This window comes from Periophthalmus magnuspinnatus, chromosome 11 (genome assembly GCF_009829125.3).
Source record: "Periophthalmus magnuspinnatus isolate fPerMag1 chromosome 11, fPerMag1.2.pri, whole genome shotgun sequence".
NCBI classification, from domain to species: Eukaryota; Metazoa; Chordata; class Actinopteri; order Gobiiformes; family Gobiidae; genus Periophthalmus; species Periophthalmus magnuspinnatus.
The window spans coordinates 23,132,293-23,153,981 of record NC_047136.2 but is presented as its reverse complement, the minus strand read 5'-3'; the positions used below and the strand labels follow the sequence as shown (position 1 = coordinate 23,153,981).

The following is a 21,689-nucleotide window of genomic DNA, read 5'->3' as shown; positions in this document are numbered from 1 at the left end:
AAAACCTGATTGTTGACACCAAATAATTTCTTTTGTCTTGCTAATCTTAAAACATTTTCAAATTATCATATTTTGGAGTCTACCGTTTATCAGCTCTTATGCAACCTTCACCTATTGACAAAACCTACCGTGTATCTTATATCTAAAAAAAAAGAGAAAAGTACTAACTGACCTGTTTCACGTGTCACTGACTATAGACTCGTTCATATTGTCATGTAAATAAATGTGGATCACTGGTTTTATATGACATTCTTGGTGGTTTTTAGATTGTAGACTGTGATTATGTCATACTTACAGAGGCTCTGTGCACCGTAACACCCGGCAACCTCACTGTCAGCGTGACTACTTCCTGTCCAGGTTTATCTCTATGAAGTTTTTCCTGAGTCACGCTAAAATGAATAAATATTTAAAGATAAGCCACTGACAACATGTTAAACACTACACAAATAAAATGAATACTCCAAAGAGACATGTTTTTGCCTCAATGCTAAAGCTAATGATAATTTTGAGGCATAATAACCATTAAAACACAGCACAAATTGAAGTATTCTACATTTAAAAATAATTGTGTAGTTTTTATTTGAATTTTAATAGGTTGTTTATTTTGTTTTACCGATTTTAATAAAAGTGACTGTTAGCTTTGAGACATAGTGCGTTAGCTAGCATGCCGCTGTGCACAGAGCCCATTGACTACATTGTATTTTGTCGTGAAATGGCCAAATGATAAATTCACAAACGTTAAACCTGATCATTTCTGACATGTACTAGACCCATGCGTTTTAACAGTATTCATTTTAGCTGCCACCATCTGAATTTAATATCATTGACCTATAGAATGTTTATTGTTTTAGGCTGACCAATTAAATGTATGTGCAACACTGAAGCTTCTTGACCTTTAGGTGCCGTCTCACGCCCTCATAAAGACTCTAGTTTATTATGTCCATGTTTGCACTGACTGTTGTATCATAAAGACTGTACAATGATCAGATATGAATGTACAGTATGTGTCTATGTAACATGTGGGGATTTATACAATGTGTTATTAAACAGGTACTGTGCGCTGGTGCAGTATGCCAATAAAATAAAGACATGTAAAACAATTTTGCACTTGCTTTTATTTAAACTTTTTTTTTTCTTTTACTTCACACAAATTATTATTTAAAAAACAAAAAAACAAAAACAGTTGCAAGCCTTCAACCAACTATGACTTCTTTTCTCAGCATAAGTGCATTGGCAAAAATCATATTACTTACAATCATGTTTTATTTATTGATACTTTGCAGCTCATGTCACCAACATTACCTAGGGGTGTGAAGCTAACTTGAGGTTCTACTCTGTCTGAAGCTCTGTTGCTCAAGTTAGACTTTAATCTGGGCTTTATTTGAACACAATCTGAGCATAAAGAGCAGATTTAGACAGAACTTGACAATGTTAAAACTTTTTTGACAACGTTTGCTAATGTGCTAATGTATGCATTGCGTCACCGTGGTAACTGCTGAGCTTTCCACTATAGACATACATGCGTGATGGCACTGCAAAGTATCCATGTATTTAACAATATCTTTGGACTCACAAAAACTACAAACTATAAGCTCGTATAAACAGTAACAAACTCTCTTTCCAAGATGATTTGTCATTTGTTGTAATCGTTCTGCAGTGAAAGAAAATGCCCATGTGAAATCCTACTGCTATTGTCCAAAAATCTGACAAAAAATATGAAATGTTGATTTAAAGATGCACTATGTCTAAGAATGTTCCACAGTATGGTATTACACTAAGCTTATCTCCATGAAAACAAGCAAATGACGCCACAAGGCCAAGTTACAGGTCAGATCTGTGGAGACGTGAGCCCAGTTAGAGTGTATGTTTTGATGCTATCTTTGTGCAGAAAAAACACCTGTAATTCAACAAACGTGAGATAGAAAAGTTAAATGCCAAACTGTGGAACATTCCAAGAAAAGCAATGACTTCTTCTTCTGTACGCTCCACCAAAAAAGTTACATAATGCGCCTTTAAATTAAACTCATATATACACAGGATTGCTTTCCACAGATGCAAAGCAATTCTGTGTATTTGCAATTAACTCACATGGAATCAAATGACATATGAAATTGAATAAGTCCACATTACATTTATTCTTGTGTATTCACTGTTGCTCTTCGATGTCTGACCCTCCAAAACTCTCCCTCCTCAGTCTCTGAATCTCACTGTTCAGTCCCAACAGAGTCTGAGCCAGCTGCAAGTCCTGGGACCGCATCTCCAACTGAGAAGCAACAAAACACAAGTTAGATTTATTTATTTAAACATAATAAGGGCCATGCACATTCATCAATATGTCAGCAAAAGGCTTCAGTATAAATATGACAGCTGTTTCATCTGTTAAAACTGAACTTTATTACACAGAAGAAGATCAGTTGCAGTAAAACAACACTCACAAGGAAAAAAGATTTCACAAATAAACTTGACTTTTTTCTAAATTACTTATATATTCTTATACCACACCAGCTTCAGCCACATATATTGACATAGATGTATTGATCATTGAAGAATTACAATTAAAGTGCATTTTATGTATTTACAAATCTATTCATTTAGTGCAGTGGTGGAATGTAACAAAGTAAAAGTAGTAAAGTACTGTATCTAAGTATACATTTTAGGTATCTCTATTTCACTTAAGTAGATTTTACAGTGGATACTTTTTTACTTTTACTTCACAGCATTGGAAAGTATTTATTTGTAATTTCTACTCCACTACATTTTTTTAACAGGACTGAAAAGTGAAAGTATTTTTTATTATTGCCTGAGACCTGCTGAAAAGGCTAGTTTGAGCAAACAAAAAGATACAAAATAAAAACAGCTAGAAAAAAAAAAAAAAATGATTCAATTGTTTCTGTTGAATAAAATTCAGCATAAATCTGTATCAAAATCACTACATTTGAAGATATGTTTGATCTAAAAATCTGTGTAAAAAACTTTTACTTAAGTTGATTTTTTCATGTAATATTTTTACCTGAGTACTTTTTGCTGTATTATTTCTGCTTTTACTTAAGTAACACTTCTTCAGTCGTTGATTTTGTGTAAGTTTTATTATTCTGGTTCTTGGGAGGCCAAACAATAGGCTGCAATTTGTGTGAAAAGTTTAAGAACCACAGATTTAACTGTTAAACTTTGCTCCTTGTCAAAGTCACTAGATATTTTTAAACCTTAGTCTAAACCTTCAACTTTGAGGATGAAATGTTTACTTGCGGTACATTGTTTTTCTAGTGGACGGTCTACTACCTGCATGTTTCCTTGGAGATATTATTACTTTACCTGAAATTTACTGAAGTATGGTATTTAGCTACAAATCTTGCATTTATTCAGTCACAGGTGGTTTTATTATAAAGAAAATATCTTTAAAAACATGGTAAAAGAGCAGGGACATCTCTCCACAGATCTGACCTGTAACTTCACGTAGTGGCTATATAAGTTTAACACCGTACTGTGGAAGATTTATAAAAGCGCTCTTATAGGATCTCTTTTCACACTTTTAAAAATCCCATCTTTACTCACCAGCTCAGACCTGATCCAAGTTATGGCCCCGTCGATCTGCGCCCTCCTCAGCTCCTCGTTCGCCTGGAGACTGCGGCCGATGCTGATGGGACGTCCAGCGCGAGCTCCCCTTTGACACCCCTCTCCTCTGGCTCCTTCTCCTGTCACTCTGAAGGCATGTATAAGCTTATTCTTAATATTATCCAGCATCAGCGTGGATAGAGTGTCCTCGGTGTGGCTGTCCCGGTTCATTTTAGGGGGGCAGGTTTAAACACCCCAAAAAAAGGTGTCAAAATGTGAGTCTATCCCGGTTGTAAGTCCTCTTCTAACAAAGTCTTAGCATGCGCTCTCTGTCAGCAGCTGCCTTGTCCCGTGGCCCATGTGGGACTGCCCTGTTTTGTCATTGTTGCTATGGTGAGGCTGACCCCCCCCCCACCTCCCGTCTCCCACCTCTGTTCAGTAGCACTAAGAATAATGCTGGAAGATCCCGGACAAAGACTATTGTTGAGTCTAACTAAGAAGTGAAAAGGACCCCCCTCCCTCCCGCACCCTCCCCCTTTTTACCCTTTTTCAGTCGGGACGGTCCCATACAACTCCACTGTGAGAATTGTGCACAAATGGATTAAGTGGCCCTGTGCAAAGCTCCCTGTACACTCTAAAACTGTACATGTGTAGTTTTCTTTACAATGTTTAAATGACATAGCGTGATATTCAAGGTAAAATGAGTAAATATGGGTTTCAACGTCCTGTTTATTGGAGACATTTTGAGGACTTTTGACCTTTCAAATGATAGAATATTTTGTTTTGAATTGTTAGCTGCTATGGCAACAGTGCTAATGTTGTATCACCCTCTCCAAGTTGTGAGACAGGCCTCTACTTCAACAATGTTTAAATCCAGGCTCCAAATAGTGAAGTGAAACCTTTTTATTCTGCACTCTTCTCTTTTAAAGTAAATTTTATGATGATTATTTATGTTTTGATTTGTTGTATTGTGATTTTAATGTCTTTCTTATTCTGTAAAGCACTTTGAAATACTTTGTGTGTGAATTGTGCTATACAAATAAACTTGCCTTACACTGAAACCCATAAAGACAATGTGTATATTTCATTTACATTACATTAATCAGGCCTGACAACATCTAGAATATAAAATTGGCATTCAAAATTATTACAAAATAAAGACCAAACGCTATTATTTTTTATTGGCCTATCCTTAAAAACTATGTCAAAGTTTTCCTCTGGTATAATTCCAAATGTGAAAAGAGTTTGTATTACTTAAAGAAAATGTTTTTTGCAGTGTACAGTCCGTGGGCCTTTTAATGCCCCTATGTCGAGAGGAGCCTAAATAAGACCCCTCTGTCAGATTACGGGACAGTTGCACACTTACACAGGGAGGAGGACACAGACAGACCTGAGTCCATTCACAATGCACAAAGCCACTGAAATATAACTAGCTTTCCCGGTAGGAAAATTTGTTCTCTGTATTTGTGATCAGAAAGTGGGTTTGGGGGACTAAGCTTTGAGCTGTTTAACACCTCTCCAATGCCCTTATTCTCACATTCATCACACACACTTTGTTTACAGATGTGCAGACGAAGGAGGAGGGGAGGAAGAGGAGCAGGACAGGATAGAGGAGGAGGGGGTAGGAGGAATGGGGAGGAAAAGAGGGGGATGGAGGAGAGGAAGAGGAGGGGGAAGAGTGAAAAGGACGGGGAAGGAGGAGTGAGGAAGAGAGAAAAAGGAAGGGCGAGAGGAAGAGGAGGAGGGAGTTAGAAGGAGAGGAGGGGGAGGAGAAGAGAAAAAGGAGAGAGGAGGAGAGGAAGAGAGGAGGAAGTGGAAAGGAGGAAAGAAGAGGAGGAGGGAGAGGGGGAAGAAGAGAGTGTCAGATGAGTGAGGAGGGAGTTAGATGGAGACGAGGGGGAGGAGGAATAGAAGGAGAGAAAAAGGAGAGGAAGGGGGGAAGAGGAGAGTGTCGGATGAGTGAGGAGGGAGTTAGAAGGAGAGGAGGGGGAGGAGAAGAGAAAAAGGAGAGAGGAGGAGAGGAAGAGAGGAGGAAGTGGAAAGGAGGAAAGAAGAGGAGGGAGATGGGGAAGAAGAGAGTGTCAGATAAGTGGGGAGGGAGTTAGAAGGAGAGGAGGGGGAGGAGGAATAGGAGGAGAGAAAAAGGAGAGAAGAGGAGAGGAAGAGGAGGAGGAGTGAAGAGTAGAAAGAGAAGGAAGAGGAGAGGAGGAAAGGAGAGGAGGAGGAGGAGGGAGGGGGACGGAGGAGGACCTGTCAGAGCTGGTCAGACCTGAGCCATGACTCCATTTGGACCTCGTGAACTGAGAGAGAGACACAGACTTCTGAAGGTCAAGGGGCAGACACCAATTAGCACAGCCTCTGACACACTGCACAAGAGACACTAGAGATGTCCTGGTCCATAGATACAGCAGAAGAGCTCCAGTAATACATTAATACATCATCAGGAAATGGAGCCTAACTGCACAGATGCAATCATGTCATCCAAGTCGTATGTAAAAAATTAACTTCAGTAAAGACAGGATATGTTCTGGAAACTTACTACTTGAGGGTGAAGTAGCCTAATTAATACAAAAGTACTCACATATAGGCCGGCAAGAGATATAAAACAAACTTAGTAAGCTTGCTCAAAGTTGCTTGACAAATACATGATAAACACTATATAGACTTATCGTTCAGTATATGTAAGCTGGAACAATATTTTTTTTGGGGGGTCAGTATTTATTGTGTGTACTTTTTATTAGCACTACAGAAAGACATTTGATTTTTATTTATTTTTGGGCTATATGATGACATTTAAGCCATAAAAAGGTTGAATTAATAACTTCTGTGACTCATTACAGATGAAAACTAAGTCCTAAAGTGTTTCATTCTGCTGTTTTGTAATTATGATGATTTTTAACAATATTGTACATTTAGAATCATTTTTGTGGTTTAAATCTGCTCTTGGGTTGTTGTGTCAGTGGCATAAATTTGTTTAAATATGATCATTTATCATCTATATTCACTTCAGCAACATCGCACTTCAAAATGTGGCTAATACTTCTGCCACATTTTGAAGGTCCTGAATTCAACTTCTGTAAGACATCTGTGCAGAGTTTGTGTCCTTCTTACCGCATCTGGGTTGTTTTTTCTCCAAGCGCCCCAGTTTTCCCTTATCATCTGAAAACATAATCCACAAGATATAGTCATGAACAAGCCAAGCTCAACATCAGGAGAGAGGTCCCCACTGCTCCTGACAGGCTAAACTAGAGACATTTAAGGATATACAAATACAACAGATCAATTTCTCCAGCTGGAACTTAACATGAGCTTTACTCCAAGTTAAGATTAATAACACATGAATCTGAAAAGGTCTGAGCAGGATCTGGTGTAAAATTTTGACTTCATATTGTGTACTATATGTGTTGGTGAGGTCCGTTCATTGCAGTCCATTCAAGTTACGCTGACACCCCCTAGTGGACAAAAACGTCAGCTTTTATTTAGTCTAATAATATAATATATAATTACTTGAATATTTAGTTAAGCATTTATTTTAATTTCTCACAGATTCATATAAAGACCAGGCAATTTATAAGCTGATTCGCCAATTAAGCCTGATATTGTCAAATTAGCATAAAGTTAGCTAGTTCTGAGCTAACGGTCGCATATATTAACGTCTTCGCATTACCTCACCGCGTTAGCTGCGGCCCCGCCCTCCCTGTGTCTGTGCCCAGCTTCAGCACCACTCTCACCGGCTCCGCTTCGTCCAATCCCCGCTGAACTCTCTGGAGGAGCACCGGAGACGCGGAGCACCGGCGCCATCTTGGTCCTTCTATAGACGAGGAGTGATGGAAAACCAAAGGCGAGCTGGACTGCGGCCGGTACCGGGGCGAAACCGCTAACAGGTGAGTCATTTCGGGTTTATACTTAAGAGATGAGGTTACGTAGGCTGCGTAAATGTAGTCTTATATGTGGAGGGTCTAATTGTGGAAGGGGAATGAAGCACTAGCTCATCTGCAGCAGCACCTGTTGGGTAATAATCAGACGAATGTGCTGTCATGGTTATGTTTTAAATGATTTGTTGATCTGCTCTAGTTGTTTTGTGCAATTACTTAATCTGTGCATGCATTTGGTTAATATATAGGTCTATGCATCACTATGGAGATGAACCTGGATGACATCATTGTGCTGCAGCCTTCAGTCCTGGTAGTTGGTTGTCTTGTCCTTTTAGGTGAAATAGATAAATAAACTAACTAACTAATAGATCTATTAACTTAAAACGATTCTAGCAGTGCCTTGTATTTGCTGAAATCAAAAATAGTCAAGTGTGGTTATGGACAAGGACAAGGGTAGATATAACAAAAAGTATTGCTCATAGATATCTTCAAACTGTGTGTTAATGTATGCTCCATTTTAGAGACAAATTATGATATAAATATTCTAAGCAAAATGCACACAAGTTATTTTTCGCTCAGACAGATACGAACAGATTATATCTTTGAGCACTCTTTTGGTAAACTTGTCGACATCTTTGATAAATGTCCAGTTATGAATTTCAAAGACCCCCAAAGAGTCCTTTCAACTGTCATGCATTGTTTTGTTTTTGAATCATGTCATAAGGTTGTTTTTACTGATCTTGTATTGTGATGCTAACTTCCTCCCAGGACCCTCTCCCCTCTCTCACCCCCCTGTCTCACCCCCCCCCCCCTCTCTCACCTTCCTGTCTCACCCTCTCTCACCTCCCTCTCTCTCACCCCCGCTGTGGTGAAACTGCATTGGGACAATGTTTTACGCACACTTTGTCTTGAGTAAACGGGGGCCGCTGGCTAAGATCTGGCTGGCGGCCCATTGGGACAAGAAGCTGACCAAAGCACATGTGTTTGAGTGCAATCTGGAGAGCAGCGTGGAGAGCATCATTTCACCCAAGGTACATTTAGATCAAAGTTTAAGGCTGATATTTGCAGTTTTGCAGCCTTAAATCTCCAGCTGAAGCCGACATTTTGTTATGGCCAACTTGCCATCTACAGAGTATGCATAAAATTTAAAAGTATGCATAGAATCGCACTGCCAACCCATGTGTCAGTGGATCTGACCTCTCAACCAATGAGGTTTATGCCAAAAGTGGGATTCAAACCTTTGGATCAGTGAACAAACACTCTACCAATTGAGCTACTATTGCCCAAAGGTACAATGCAACAACACTGCGAAAGTTGTCTCAAGATTAAACTGTTTTCAACTTTTTATACAAATTAATAAAGTTAGCAAATTGGGTAACTTTAAACTATCTGTAGCAGATAATAAACATGAGAGGGGTTGTCTGTCTGACTTTCACTTTCAGTCTGTATAGCCACAGTTAACCCTGCCCATAGGTGTATAAAAGCTTGAACAGGTCTAATAAATTGTGATTGATCATATTTTAAAATTTAAAATAATTTAAAATAATTATTAATATTGAACAGGTGAAGATGGCTCTGCGCACCTCGGGACACCTGCTTCTGGGGGTGGTGAGGATCTACCACAGAAAGGCCAAGTATCTGCTGGCAGACTGCAATGAGGCCTTCATCAAGATCAAGATGGCCTTCAGACCAGGTACAAACCGGAACATTTTTATTTATAAAATGGCTTGTAAGTTATGTCGCTGAGCATGGGCGTGCTTCCTGTACAACTGACTCTGGCTCCTATTCACTTTACATTGAAAAACTGTCGCCTGCCTCTTTGTAACACCTGCTGTCATTTTGGTCTTACAATGTCGGCTCTACGTGATCCTGATATTTTTAATTTGCTGTTTTGTAAATCAAGATATGAACATTAATAACAGACCAATGAAGTCAATCATTAATTTCTAAAGTCAAAATTATTTTTTACTGTAAATGTGTTTAAAAATAGTAAGTTCATTGCAAAAACCCTACTTTTTTCCCATCAGGTGTGGTGGATCTCCCAGAGGAAAACAGAGAAGCAGCTTACAACGCCATCACACTCCCAGAAGAGTTTCATGATTTTGACCAACCGCTGCCAGACTTAGAGTGAGTTTTTAACTATTGTTGAAAAATATTTGAACGACTTAAAACTATTAAGTCTTTCAAAGGACTTAACTGAACATATACTTAAATATTTGCTTTTGGGATCAGACTTGAGTAGGAACTTTGAAGTACAGTGTCTTCTAAGGTTTGTGTTTAACTTGGTTGTTATTGTAAAGACTATTTTCATTGGTGGTCATCAGCTCCCATCCAGAAGATATTTTCAGTTTGATGGAACTTTCTTGAAACACTGGGAGTTGAGGTTTACTTCCCAGAGCTTCAGGCCAGTTCTTCTGTATGGGAGGCGAAACTTTGTTATCAAAAACAGTGTCCAGATGACCACCGTCTCTAGATTGAACCACTCCTGGACAAACAAAGGATTACACCGTCTAATTTGGCTTTTACCATTTAGGTTTGTATTAGCTCGGACTAGTCAGGTGTCAGTGGTCACATTTTTATATTGTGCTTTTCCACCTTCAAGGCACTCTAAGCGCTTTACGTGAAGGAACCACTCACCCATTCACACACATTCATACAGTGTACACATGTCTTGCCCAAGGACACAACAGCAGCGTTCATCTGTGGGAGCTGTAATCGCTGACCTGTGAGACGAACACTCTTCCACTCTACCAACTGAGCCACTGTTGATCTGTCTATCAAAATTCAGTTCAACTCAGACTTCAAGTTAATCCTGGTTTTAAGCTTATCCATATAAAATAATAACAAGTACAAGTGTATACAAACTACTGCAATGTTTAGCCAGTTTGGACTTGGAGTGGACTCTGGCTAGGTTATCAAAACTCAGACTTTAATTTAATCTTGAATGTAGGAACTTGGACTCATAAAATCCATGGAAACACAACTAACCCTAAATCTGTAATAAATATTTTTGTTCAGTGATCTTGATGTGGCTCAGCAGTTCAACCTAAACCAGAGCAGAGCCGAGGAGATTACCATGAGAGAGGAAGTGGGGAACCTCAGTCTGCTCCAGGACAATGACTTCTGTGAGTGAAACTTTACTTCCACTGCCTCAAAATGCATCTCAGTTCTCACATTATGATACATGTTTTTACCTCCAGCCTCTCAAACCCCTTTGAATTGCATTACTACATCCAACGTTCTGCCGTGTTATCATTTTTTTACCCTTCACCTCTTTAACTGTTAAAAAAATTCAAAAGAATTAAAGGGTCAAAAAATGTGTCATACCATTTAGTTTTGGAGAGAAGGGATAATCAAGACTATAAATAAACCGCCATCCACTCCAATTCTCTTTATATTGAGAAACTGTCCCCTCTCTCTCCAACTGCTGCTGTCAGGCTCGTAATTTTGGTCTTAAAATATTTGTATTAACCCATTATTTTTTTTTATTTTGCTATTGTGTCTGTAAATCAAGATATGAACATTAATAACAGACAAATCAGGCACCTTCTTTTCTCAAGGTCACTCCTGCTTGTGTTAACAACAGGTTTGATTGACAGCACTGCTAAGCGCCCACTCCCTGCTAAACCAGTGGGAAGGGGCATTTCCTTCAAAAGGATCGCTGCGGATTGGCTTATTGGTTACTATGATACTTGCGTTCGGAATTCCAAACATGGAGCTCGGCACCAAATTCGCCCCTGTAACCGCTAGCCACAACAAGCTTCATTTGACTGGAGCTGAACTCTATGGAAGACGTCACACTCACTTACTCCACTTCTTTCTACAGTCTATGGTTAAAACACAAACATGTGACATGCTACTAACCTGCGTTTTAGTTGTTTTGACCTGACAATAACTATGTGTTCTATGTCTTTTCATTATCAGCTGATTTTGGGATGGATGACCGTGAGATGATGCGTGAGGGGAGCGCGTTCGAGGTGGACATTATGGGCGCCTCTGCCTCAAACCTTCTTCTGGAGGCAGAGGGCGGGGCCAATCAGACAGACAAATCCAACCACCTAGAGTATGACCAGTACAAGGACGACTTCGGAGACAACCCCATGGAGAGCAATGAGGGAGGCATGCTGGGTAATGTAGTACAGCAGACTATAATAATATTGCACTGAATTTATTTAGCGCCTTTCAAGACATCCAAACCTCTTTACATTGCACTATTTGGCAGTACTTATTCTCTGAAGAGCAGGTTGGTAGGTTGAATCCCGCTCCACTGTCTATGCTGAGAGTGGGATTCGTCAGATACACTATCCCTCAGGTTGGCAGTGAGATATATTATATATTGCAGTTGTGTTCTTGGGCAAGACACTTAACCCACCTCACCACCACTTAGCCTTATGTAAAACTGTGAGACATTTACCATTTACCAGAGCGCTTTTCCACCTTGAAGGCACCCAAAGCGCTTAGATCAAGGAACCACTCACCCATTCACACACATATTTATACACCAGTGTACGTAGACACCAGGTGCAAGGTGGGTTTTCTTGGACACAGCAACAGTAATTATCTGCTGCGTCTATCAATGATGTTTATGTGGAGAGTAGGTTTCGAACTGCCAGCCTTCAGATCAGAGGACAAACACTCTACTAACTGAAGTACTGTCACCCAATTGAGCTACTGTTGTTCAAGTTATAGTTTAGTGCAAATAAAACAAAACAAAACATGTGACCCAATACTTTCTGTTATTTTTTATTGTTAAAATGTCATGCTCTAATATGCTATTACTATCCCTGTCTGTGTAGTGGACAAGCTGCTAAGTAATGAGGACGGAGGGGGGATTTTTGATGACCCTCCTGCGATCTCTGGAGGAGTGATGATGCCCCAGGACCATGGCGATGATGATGACGACTTTGATGCACTCTCTGGTCAGTTATAGTTTTTATCTGCCCCTAATAATAATTAAAGGATTTGACCAAGTGGAGGTTTTCTAAACCAGGACTAAACCAGGACTAAACCAGGACTAAACCAGGACTAAACCAGGACTAAACCAGGACTAAACCAGGACTAAACCAGGACTAAGCCAGGACTACATCAGAAGCAAATTGGGGAGTAATGATATGTTTGTTTATTAATTATTGTGACAGACCTATTTGCAGCCATAATCAACCATAAAAAATTAACTTGACTGTGAAAGTATTTGACATGGTAAAAACCCTCATTATATACACTATGGTAGTGCTTTGGTAAGGTAATGAAGTAAAAGTAGTAAAGTACTTTACTTACCGGTAAGTAGAATTTTTAGGTATCTGTACTTTTACATTGGATACTCTTTACTTTTACTTACATTTGAAAAGCAGGTATATGTATTTTATACTCAACTGTATTTTTTAACTGGACTTCACATGATTTGAGGGGTTATTTTTACCATGTTGGTAACATAAATAAATAAATACACAAAATCCATAAGAAAAATAAAAAAAATTGATGTGTATTGTTACTTACACTTCAATCACTGTCACTATCAAAATCTGAGTGAAATACTAATATTTTACTCAGTACATTCTTAAATGGGTACTTAAATATTTTTACTAAAGTAGATGTTTTCATCTGGTATTTTTACTTTTAGTTGAGTAACTTTTTGCCTCTCTATCTGTACTTTTACTTAAGTAACAAAAGTGAGTACTTCATCCACCATTACGCTGTGGTGGTTGTATTCTGTGCTGCAGCTGGAGCTCCAGACAGTCCAGACTCTGGTCCCACTGAGCCCCTCCCGGCGATGGCAGACCAGGCGGAGCAGACGGCTTTGGCTCATAACGAAGAGGAGACGTTCGCTCTGGAGCCAATCGACATCACAGGTACCACAGGCATGTCCCCTTTATGTTACACACAAGAGTCTGTGTTTTGTGTGTATTTAGGGTTTAAAATAGTGAGTATAAGAGAGGAACAGACAACTTTATTAGTAGAAAACCTTCACGGAATATGAGGATAAAGGATGTTATATCTTTTATCTGTATTTTCAAAAAGAGAAAAATGAATAACGAAGTTTATTTTATATATATATATATATATATATATATATATATATATATATATATATATATATATATATTTCTCATAGACCCTTAACCCCATAATACACTTCTACAAAGTTTTTGAGTGTGTGTCTACTTATGTAACCGGTTTTTACTCTGAAAGGTAATTTATATCTTCATTCGTATTAAATATATAACATTTTAGGGAGAATTTTCATTTTTAATATAATAAAAACTGCCCTTTTAGGAGTGTGAAGACCTTTATCCAGTTATTGCTATGATTTATAGCCATACAACATTTATATTGCAGTAGGTCATTAAACTTTTCCTCTTAAATGTGCATACTGTTAAAACCCACACATTGTGTTACTTGCTTGTATATTGTTCTAGTGAAGGAGACTAAAGCCAAGCGAAAGAGGAAGCTGATCGTGGACAGTGTGAAGGAGCTGGACAGTAAGACCATCCGGGCGCAACTGTCCGATTACTCCGACATTGTGACAACACTGGACCTGGCCCCGCCCACAAAGAAACTCATGATGTGGAAGGAGACCGGAGGAGTGGAAAAGCTTTTCTCTTTGCCCGCACAGCCACTTTGGAACAATAGACTGCTCAAGGTACAAACAAGACCAGGAAAATGTTTGTTTTTCATGTTTTGGCTTCTGTTATAGGTGACATTTTGAGTACTTTTCACCATTCACAAGATAGCATATTTTGTTAAAGTCCACAAAATGGACTCTTGTGAGTATTAAGACATGTTATAATGTTGTTACCTCATCAAAACTATACTCTACACATACATACCCAAAGCTCAAAATGCTCTGTTTTACCTTGTGATGTCATGAAGCGGTAGTTTTCAAGTTAACCGGTACCTTTTACCTTTAGTGTGTAGAAATGAGCAATTGCAGAGCTGAAATCACCCAAATTACTCTTGTGAAGGTGTATGGAGTTCAAAACTCAGCTGAATGCAGGTTTGTGAGTTAAGTGTGTGAATGAAACAAAACAGAACTCCGGGTATGTTTGTGATGAGGAAAGAATGTTATAACATAAATCAGAAAATAACATAATATATCAGTCAAAGCAATGTGAGTTTGATGCAAAAGTTTATGTGTTTTTGATTGGAAGAACAAGTGAAAATGTAAAAAAAATATATAGTGGCAAAAGTCCCCTGTTATGTTTTTTGACTGATCATTAATACCACGATAGTGAAAGAATTAAGATGGAAAAAGTGCGGGAACTGCAAAAGCAAAGGGTAAAGTGATACATGCATTCTGCTGCTTTGTGTCCATATTTTCATCAAGAATACAACGATTTAATGTCCCTTAACTGTAGTATGAACCTGTATTTGTCCTGCAGATGTTCACCCGCTGCCTCACTCCTCTGGTTCCGGACGAGTTGAGGAAGAGGAGGAAAGGAGGAGAGGCCGACAGTCTGGACGAGTTCCTCAAAGACCTGGAGAACTCTGAGGTCCCCCGTGAGGAGACCACCGCACAGCAGCAGCAGCAAGACATCATGGGTAAACTCTTGCATGAAATGAGAAAGAAATTAGTTTTTTGATAAGTAGGTTGAATATTAGATACTTTATGAACAAAGATTCATTCATACTGAACAAGGTTCATTCATAATGAACAAGTTCAGACTTAGTAACTACTTAATACTGTAACCCTAATTTGTAACACTAACCCATAGACTGTTTATATAAACGTGGACATATCTAACCTTCTAGCCGCCTCATTCCAAATAGCAAGTGAGCATGGGAGCTTCCGGCTCCATTGACTTTCTGTTGAAAAACTCGCCCTTCTCTCCAAAACTGCTACTGTCAGACTCTTCATTTTGGTCTTAAAATGTTTGTTTTAAACCACTCTACATGATCCTGATGTTTTTATTTGGCTATTTTGTTCATAAAACAAGATATGAACATTAATAACAGACCAATGAGGTGCTTCTTTCCCCGAGATTGCTTCCGCTAGCGTTAGCAACTGGTTTGTTGCTAAGTGAGTATCGTAGCAAACATTTGACATCACACTGCCTTAGTCCACTTCTTTATACAGTCCATGCCCTAACACCTTAATTTAGCAGTTCTAATCCTGAAACATGGCAATATTTCAAACCGGTGTACCTGACAGCAAAGCATAACAATCTTCCAACCCGAAATCAGCAGACTTGTTTCTTTTATTAAGTTATTTTAGACTAACATTGCAGTTTATAGTGTTCTAAATATAACATAATGATCCACGGGGCTCATAGATTATAACTGTATAGTAGAGAAAAGCACAATATGTTTTCTTTACTGACCCTATAGGGGCAAAGCTAGGAGAAATGATAAAACTATTGATCACTGCCTTCCAGACCAGACGCTGATGGAGGAAGCCAGCGCTCTGCAGTCTGCAGCCGTGGAGGGCAGCAGGACTCTGGACGAGTCTGTGATGCCGCCCCCTTCTGGTCAGAGAGGGCTCAAACGCAAGGCACAGGACGCAGAACCAGCATTGCCTGTGAGTATAGGAACTTAGTAGAACACAACTAGCTCTGAATTTTGAGGGATATAGATCCAGAATCCAATGGTGAAAAGTGACAGAGTTGCAAATTAATGAAAGTAGATTATTATTTTTTATTTAAAATTTTACAGTTAATAATTTGACTTCATTATATCTGAACTTACTGCCCCACTTCATTAAGCATAAAGCAGAGATGGTTGTATCAGACTGTGGCTTATTTGCTAATATTCATCTGTACTTCTTGGGGGAAGGAGTCACAGTGCAAAATATCCAGTATAAGTAATACATACAAAATAATGAAGGCAGACAACTGTTACACAATGAACAATGGGCCGCTACAGTCAATGAAGGACCTCTGAAGTATATTCTGTTCTTATGTAGCAAGTATTTATGTAATACTGTTAACAGTTATAGCTGACATGACATGAGAGCCTCAAACTGAATTGTCATTTTGGGATAAATGAAGCTGCTGATTAATTGAGAGTAAATGCTTGTAAACGTGTGTGTCTCAGATGTGTCTTCATTTTGTGATCCTTTAATAGCTGGGTGCTTTGGATCAGCAGCAGGGCTCCAGAGGTGTGTCCCAGGATGAGGCCTCTGAGCTGCCTCCAGAGGAGCCATCCATTAGCCAACTCATCGAACTGGACCTGCTCAATGACAAAGACAAGAAGAAGACCGACGACGACTCTGATGATGAGGTGAGAGCCTTGTATGAAATCACTTCCTGTTATAAACTCTTACTTTCACACTGCCAGAAGTTGACATTAAAGAGCATTCAATCCTAGAGCGGTGCATGTGGGCCGATGTGAACCCAGCACCTGTACTCTGGAGTGCAGTAAACAGCCACTCTGAAAGCACTTGAAACTGGGAGTTGGATCTTTAAGCGGCTCCACTTGCACTCTGGAGGGGGCAGAGCGTGGTGTGAACGGGGCCGAAATCGGGTCGACCTACTCAACCGTCAAATAACAGTGATTGGAATTGGATCAAAAAGCGCTTGGATCACATGTATTTGTATGAATGGGCACTGCAGAGCTTACAAGCAATTTGGACCAACTTATTATGAGCATAATATTTTAAGATACACAAAGTCAAAGACCATGGCTACAGTGTCCAGACTGTGGGTACAGTGTTCAGAAGCTGAACAGTACAGGCCCTTTGAGAATAAAAGTATAATTTACTTGTCTGTAGTTTTTACTTGTTGTTTATTGTTTCAGGAGGAGGAAGCTCAGGGAGGAGACCAGGACCAAGAAGAACGAAGATGGAACAAAAGAACACAGCAAATGCTTCACGGCCTTCAGGTTTGGAAAAGTTTGCAGTATTACACATTTCATAAAACATACTTCTTGTTACTTATTGAATAAAGGCTAAATACATCAACAATTTGAAACCCTCACATCTAAAATTGTACCTTCCTTGTTCCTGTACTTTCAGAGGGTGATGGATAAAACCGGGGCACAGTCTGTGAGTCTCCTGGACCTGTGCAGGAACAACAACCGGAAACAAGCAGCCGCAAAGTTTTATAGTTTTCTGGTTTTGAAGAAGCAGCAGGCCGTGGAGCTGCTTCAGGAGGAGCCCTACAGTGACATCATCGCTACGCCTGGACCACGATTCCACATCATTTGAGCTAACACAACAACAATATGCTACACATCTGCCAATTAGACAAATGCTGGTAGATTTAAGTCATTCAGTCCTGCTATTTTGGCTAGTTTACGCATAGTCCTCGCAAGTTATTATTATTGTGATAGTGGAAAGAGGTTCAAGGTTTAAACTTTAAATAGAGGAAAGGTTACTTCCCTATAAATGCACTTATAAGCCTTTTGTGCTATCAAAATTATATTCAAAATTTTTGTTCATATTGGCTGCACTAAAATGGAGCAAAGAATTATGGTTCATGTGGTTTCATTTGCTTCTTCGCTCTGACTAACAATGTATTTTAGACCCAGGAGATTACTTTTAGATACATACATAGTAAATTATATCATAATATTGTCAGAATATGAAGAGCAATGCGATATCAAAACTGCTAACGCACACAAAATACTTGACTTTGGAAACACTTTCTCACAGTAGCCATTTTTGTTTATTGTTTATTTATGGTGCTATTGTTTGCATGTTGATGTTTATTGTGACTTAAATCTTATTGGTTGGTTTTACAATCATAGCGTGCAATTCTTATCTTAGACTGTCCACTGATGTACAAAGTCAAAGTATGACAAAAAAAAACAGTTACGCAGAAGTTTTATTGGCACATTTATTCTTAGACAAAGGCCCTTTTCCTGCAGTTTAGGTGTTTATATTGTTGCTAGTTTGGTTCAAAAACAATGGCAGCTACAGATATTTCCCCTCCTCGTCCTTACATAAAGTGTAATCATGAGACACCAAGGATAAGAGTATAGAGAGATGAAAGGGTCTCATGTTAGATCCTCTTCATGTTGTTGCTAGTCCCAGCGCTTTGGCTTTGTTCATCATAATATGATATTGTTTGCGTAATATGATACTAATCTTAAGCAGGAGCCACGTGTTAGAGTGCCAGATTGTTTTCCTGTTTCTTGTTGTTAAAAGCACTAGACAGTGGGTAGAGGGTTTGCAAATTAATTCTTAAGTCTTGCTCATAATAGCACTTGATTGCTTATATAACATATATTGTATAATTTTTAGTAGCATAATTTTACTGCACGTCAAGAAAACACGTTAGCCGTATTTTAACATGATAAATCATCCACGTCAGGAGTATGCATGATATAAAACACTGCAAGAGTTCATTTAACAGTTAAAACAGAGGAGTATTACATCATAAACATGTGGGTAGTTTAGCCGTAAGGTAGAGTCTGTGGTGGTAGAAACGCGTTGCATCGGCTGTTTACAGTATAGAGCCGCTATCAGTATGCATATCCATACTTGCATGCTCTGTCTGAAAATAATTTACAATAAAATATTATTATAGTCATATTTTATTGCAAAAGAAAAAAACAATGAATGCACTTTAAGGTAAATCTTATGTTTACCAAATAAGGTTAGACTTGGTATTTTTATTACTTGTTAATCTACCACCATATCATCACAATTACAGAATAGCATTAAAAAGCTTATTTCACTAAGGATTCAAGGAAAATCAATATATTCATATATCCAAAATTAACATTAAATACCTTAAAATTGCCTGACTAAAAATACCATTAATACATGCTTTTTAAGTTAGCATAGGCAATTTTTCCAATTGAGACTTCATTGCACTTTACTTTTAAAATGCGTTTAGAGTCTATGTTATGTTGTCTAAAATTTGTATCTTAATGTTAGCGTAATGTTGTTGTACTTTTCTGTGTTTAAATTATGTGCCTGCAATCCTGCCTTTTCATTTTTTGTACTGAAAATATGACAGACCTTGGTGTAAGCAGTGCTCATTACCAATGTTGGAATACAAGTCTTTTTTGTGGACTCATCAAGATGTTTTCACAATAAAAAATACCACAATATGTTTAAACATCTTTCAATTTTTTGTTTATTTTCATGGGTGGTGAAATGTACAGAATAGGCAAGTAATTCATAATATTATGAAACCACACCTGACTTGACTTGGTAGTTCAGTTTAGATATGATGTTATTATCTCTCCAGGGTCTATTATTTACTCAGCAAATTTATGACAATATTGACTGAAGGCATGACATAAATATTGAGTGAAGACATGGCACCAGTCAGTTTAAACTTTAAATAGAAAATAAATGCATTTACAAGTCTTTTCTGCTATCAAAGTTATATTTCAAAACATTTCTTCATGTTGGCTGCACTAAAATGGAGCAAAAGGTGATGGGCCATGTAGTCTCATCTGCTATGAAAAGATTATATATGATCATTCATTCTCAATATTATAAAACTTAATCTGTCTTTAATAATTGATGGTTCGGTTTAGATACTATGCTACTCCTTCAGTCTGCAGTTAAACATATTTGAAAAATGGAATAAACACATTCCTATTGTGGCCCTATTATATTGTTCTATTCATTGATGGGGAGCTGCAGGAGCTGTTACAACCCCACTACTTTTTCGTCTTTTATGTCGACTTCTTTTCTTCTTCTGTCCATCCTCAGTCTTTTTTGGTGGTGTGGGTTCAGCTTTCTTCTTCTTTTTGAGACAGCTCAGAGGATTGGGGCCTTTTCGTTTCCTCTTCCTTGGCCTCCTCTCTGTGTCTCTCGGCCCCAAACCCTGCTCCTCCTTCAGACTGCGGATGCTCTCCTGTTGGGTCGGACTCACCAGCTCTCCCAGCTGGACTTTTTGGACATAATCAAGAGAGGCCTCACTGGGTTTGTCCAAAACAATGGTGTTGAGGATGATGTAAAACAACGGGACACCAGGGATTTCCTTTAGGCTAGTGGTCAGTGTATGATCCTATAAACAATACAATAACAGAAATGTATAAGGAGGATGCAGAATGACACATCAGACTTGTTCTCTGTCCCTAAAATAAAAAAGAACATTCACACTTACTCTCATTTTTTCCTATATTTACCTATAAACCTGATGCTTTTGAGGAGATGAATTTACCTTGGTGTTGAAATTTTGTATACAGTCGTAGTAGTATTAATACTCAATTGTAAAAGAAACTGTAGTTGTAAACAAATTGCATAGTTCTAGTACTGTGAGTACAATAGTAATAGTAGTAAGTAACAAGTAACAGTAGCTGGTGCTGTGGTGATTGTGGTAGAAATAATTGTAGTATTAATAATAGCATTAGAAGTACCACAATACATTGTGTACTTGAACTTTCTTTAATTTTACACAGTTTGGTTTGGAGTAAAGGTTTTCCACAAGAAGCACAAATAAAGTCAAAGTACTAATGTACCACCTAATAACGCAATAACCATGTAATACTACCTGTGTGGCTATAAAATAGTGGTGAGGATTGGTTTTCCCCAGCATGGACAGCAGACACTCCGAGGCCGGTATAGGGTCTTTGAAATGGGCACACTTCCGGACCTGGTAGCGCTGAAGGATGAGTTTAGCTCCGTACAACTCTTTCCCTAGAGACTCCAGTTCTTTGAGAGCACAACTAACGGCAAACAGACAAATTAAATAATCAAATTAGTAAAGTAGTAAATTACTAAATCTCTTCACCATTTGTTCACAGTTTAGTACTAACTTAGTTGTACACAGTTGCACCTCTCCCATCAGGTATTTGGGCATTTGCTCCTTGATTTGAATCTTGTTTTTCAAAGCTGCCTGACAAAAGGTGCCATCAACGAGGATCTGGAAAGGTTCCCTAAAACTGAAGTTGTATTTGTAGAAGCTGATGTTCTTCTTTGCCTGTTTCTGTCGTTTGATCTTCATGCTCGATTAAAATACAGCAATACTCGCAAATAACAACTAACTAATACAACGTAGTCGCAACAAGATGATCATAGCATTCATCTAATGCAACCAGAATTCTCTCTATATATATATATCAAGCAAGAGTGGTCAGCATGGGTTCTGGAGAAGTAAACACGTTTGCGGTCCGCCCTCGGAATGAGTCCGACTGGGAACAACATCAAAGAATAACAAATTGAACGTTCCAGAAATAATAAAAATAATAAATGAATAAAAAACAGAGTTACCTGTATCATTTCAAGGTTTTGAAATATACGTCTTAATATAATATAGCCAGTGCATTTTCTTTGTGCCCTGAATGGCAGCTGCTTATCTTGGCCAAATTCATTGTTACAGCAGTGCTGAAGGAATGTTTAGTTTATTGATATGAAACTAATAA

The 21,689-nt window shown here is 38.5% G+C and overlaps 4 protein-coding genes across 4 annotated transcripts in view; 2 read left to right on the top strand and 2 right to left on the bottom strand.

The window, feature by feature from the left end:
* The window catches only part of rnf5 (ring finger protein 5), a 145,632-nt gene that overhangs the window by 111,173 nt on the left and 12,770 nt on the right, over positions 1–21,689 (top strand). The window lies entirely within an intron of this gene.
* si:ch211-153f2.3 (uncharacterized) lies at positions 1,140–3,861 on the bottom strand. Its single transcript, XM_033975849.2, has 2 exons — positions 3,553–3,861; positions 1,140–2,263 (listed from the first exon to the last, which is right to left on the bottom strand). The coding sequence occupies exons 1-2, from the start codon at positions 3,781–3,783 to the stop codon at positions 2,147–2,149; spliced, it is 348 nt and encodes a 115-aa protein (XP_033831740.1). The 5' UTR covers positions 3,784–3,861; the 3' UTR covers positions 1,140–2,146.
* rad21b (RAD21 cohesin complex component b) lies at positions 7,298–19,427 on the top strand. Its single transcript, XM_055225398.1, has 14 exons — positions 7,298–7,436; positions 8,196–8,458; positions 8,991–9,120; positions 9,455–9,554; positions 10,446–10,552; positions 11,352–11,555; positions 12,224–12,346; positions 13,148–13,276; positions 13,844–14,067; positions 14,807–14,966; positions 15,800–15,942; positions 16,488–16,643; positions 17,160–17,243; positions 17,377–19,427. Exons 2-14 carry the CDS (start codon positions 8,315–8,317, stop codon positions 17,566–17,568), a joined length of 1,896 nt encoding a protein of 631 aa, XP_055081373.1. The 5' UTR covers positions 7,298–7,436; positions 8,196–8,314; the 3' UTR covers positions 17,569–19,427.
* Positions 19,427–21,450, bottom strand: utp23 (UTP23 small subunit processome component). The gene is made up of 3 exons (XM_033975577.2): positions 21,084–21,450; positions 20,819–20,993; positions 19,427–20,332 (listed from the first exon to the last, which is right to left on the bottom strand). Exons 1-3 carry the CDS (start codon positions 21,269–21,271, stop codon positions 19,946–19,948), a joined length of 750 nt encoding a protein of 249 aa, XP_033831468.1. The 5' UTR covers positions 21,272–21,450; the 3' UTR covers positions 19,427–19,945.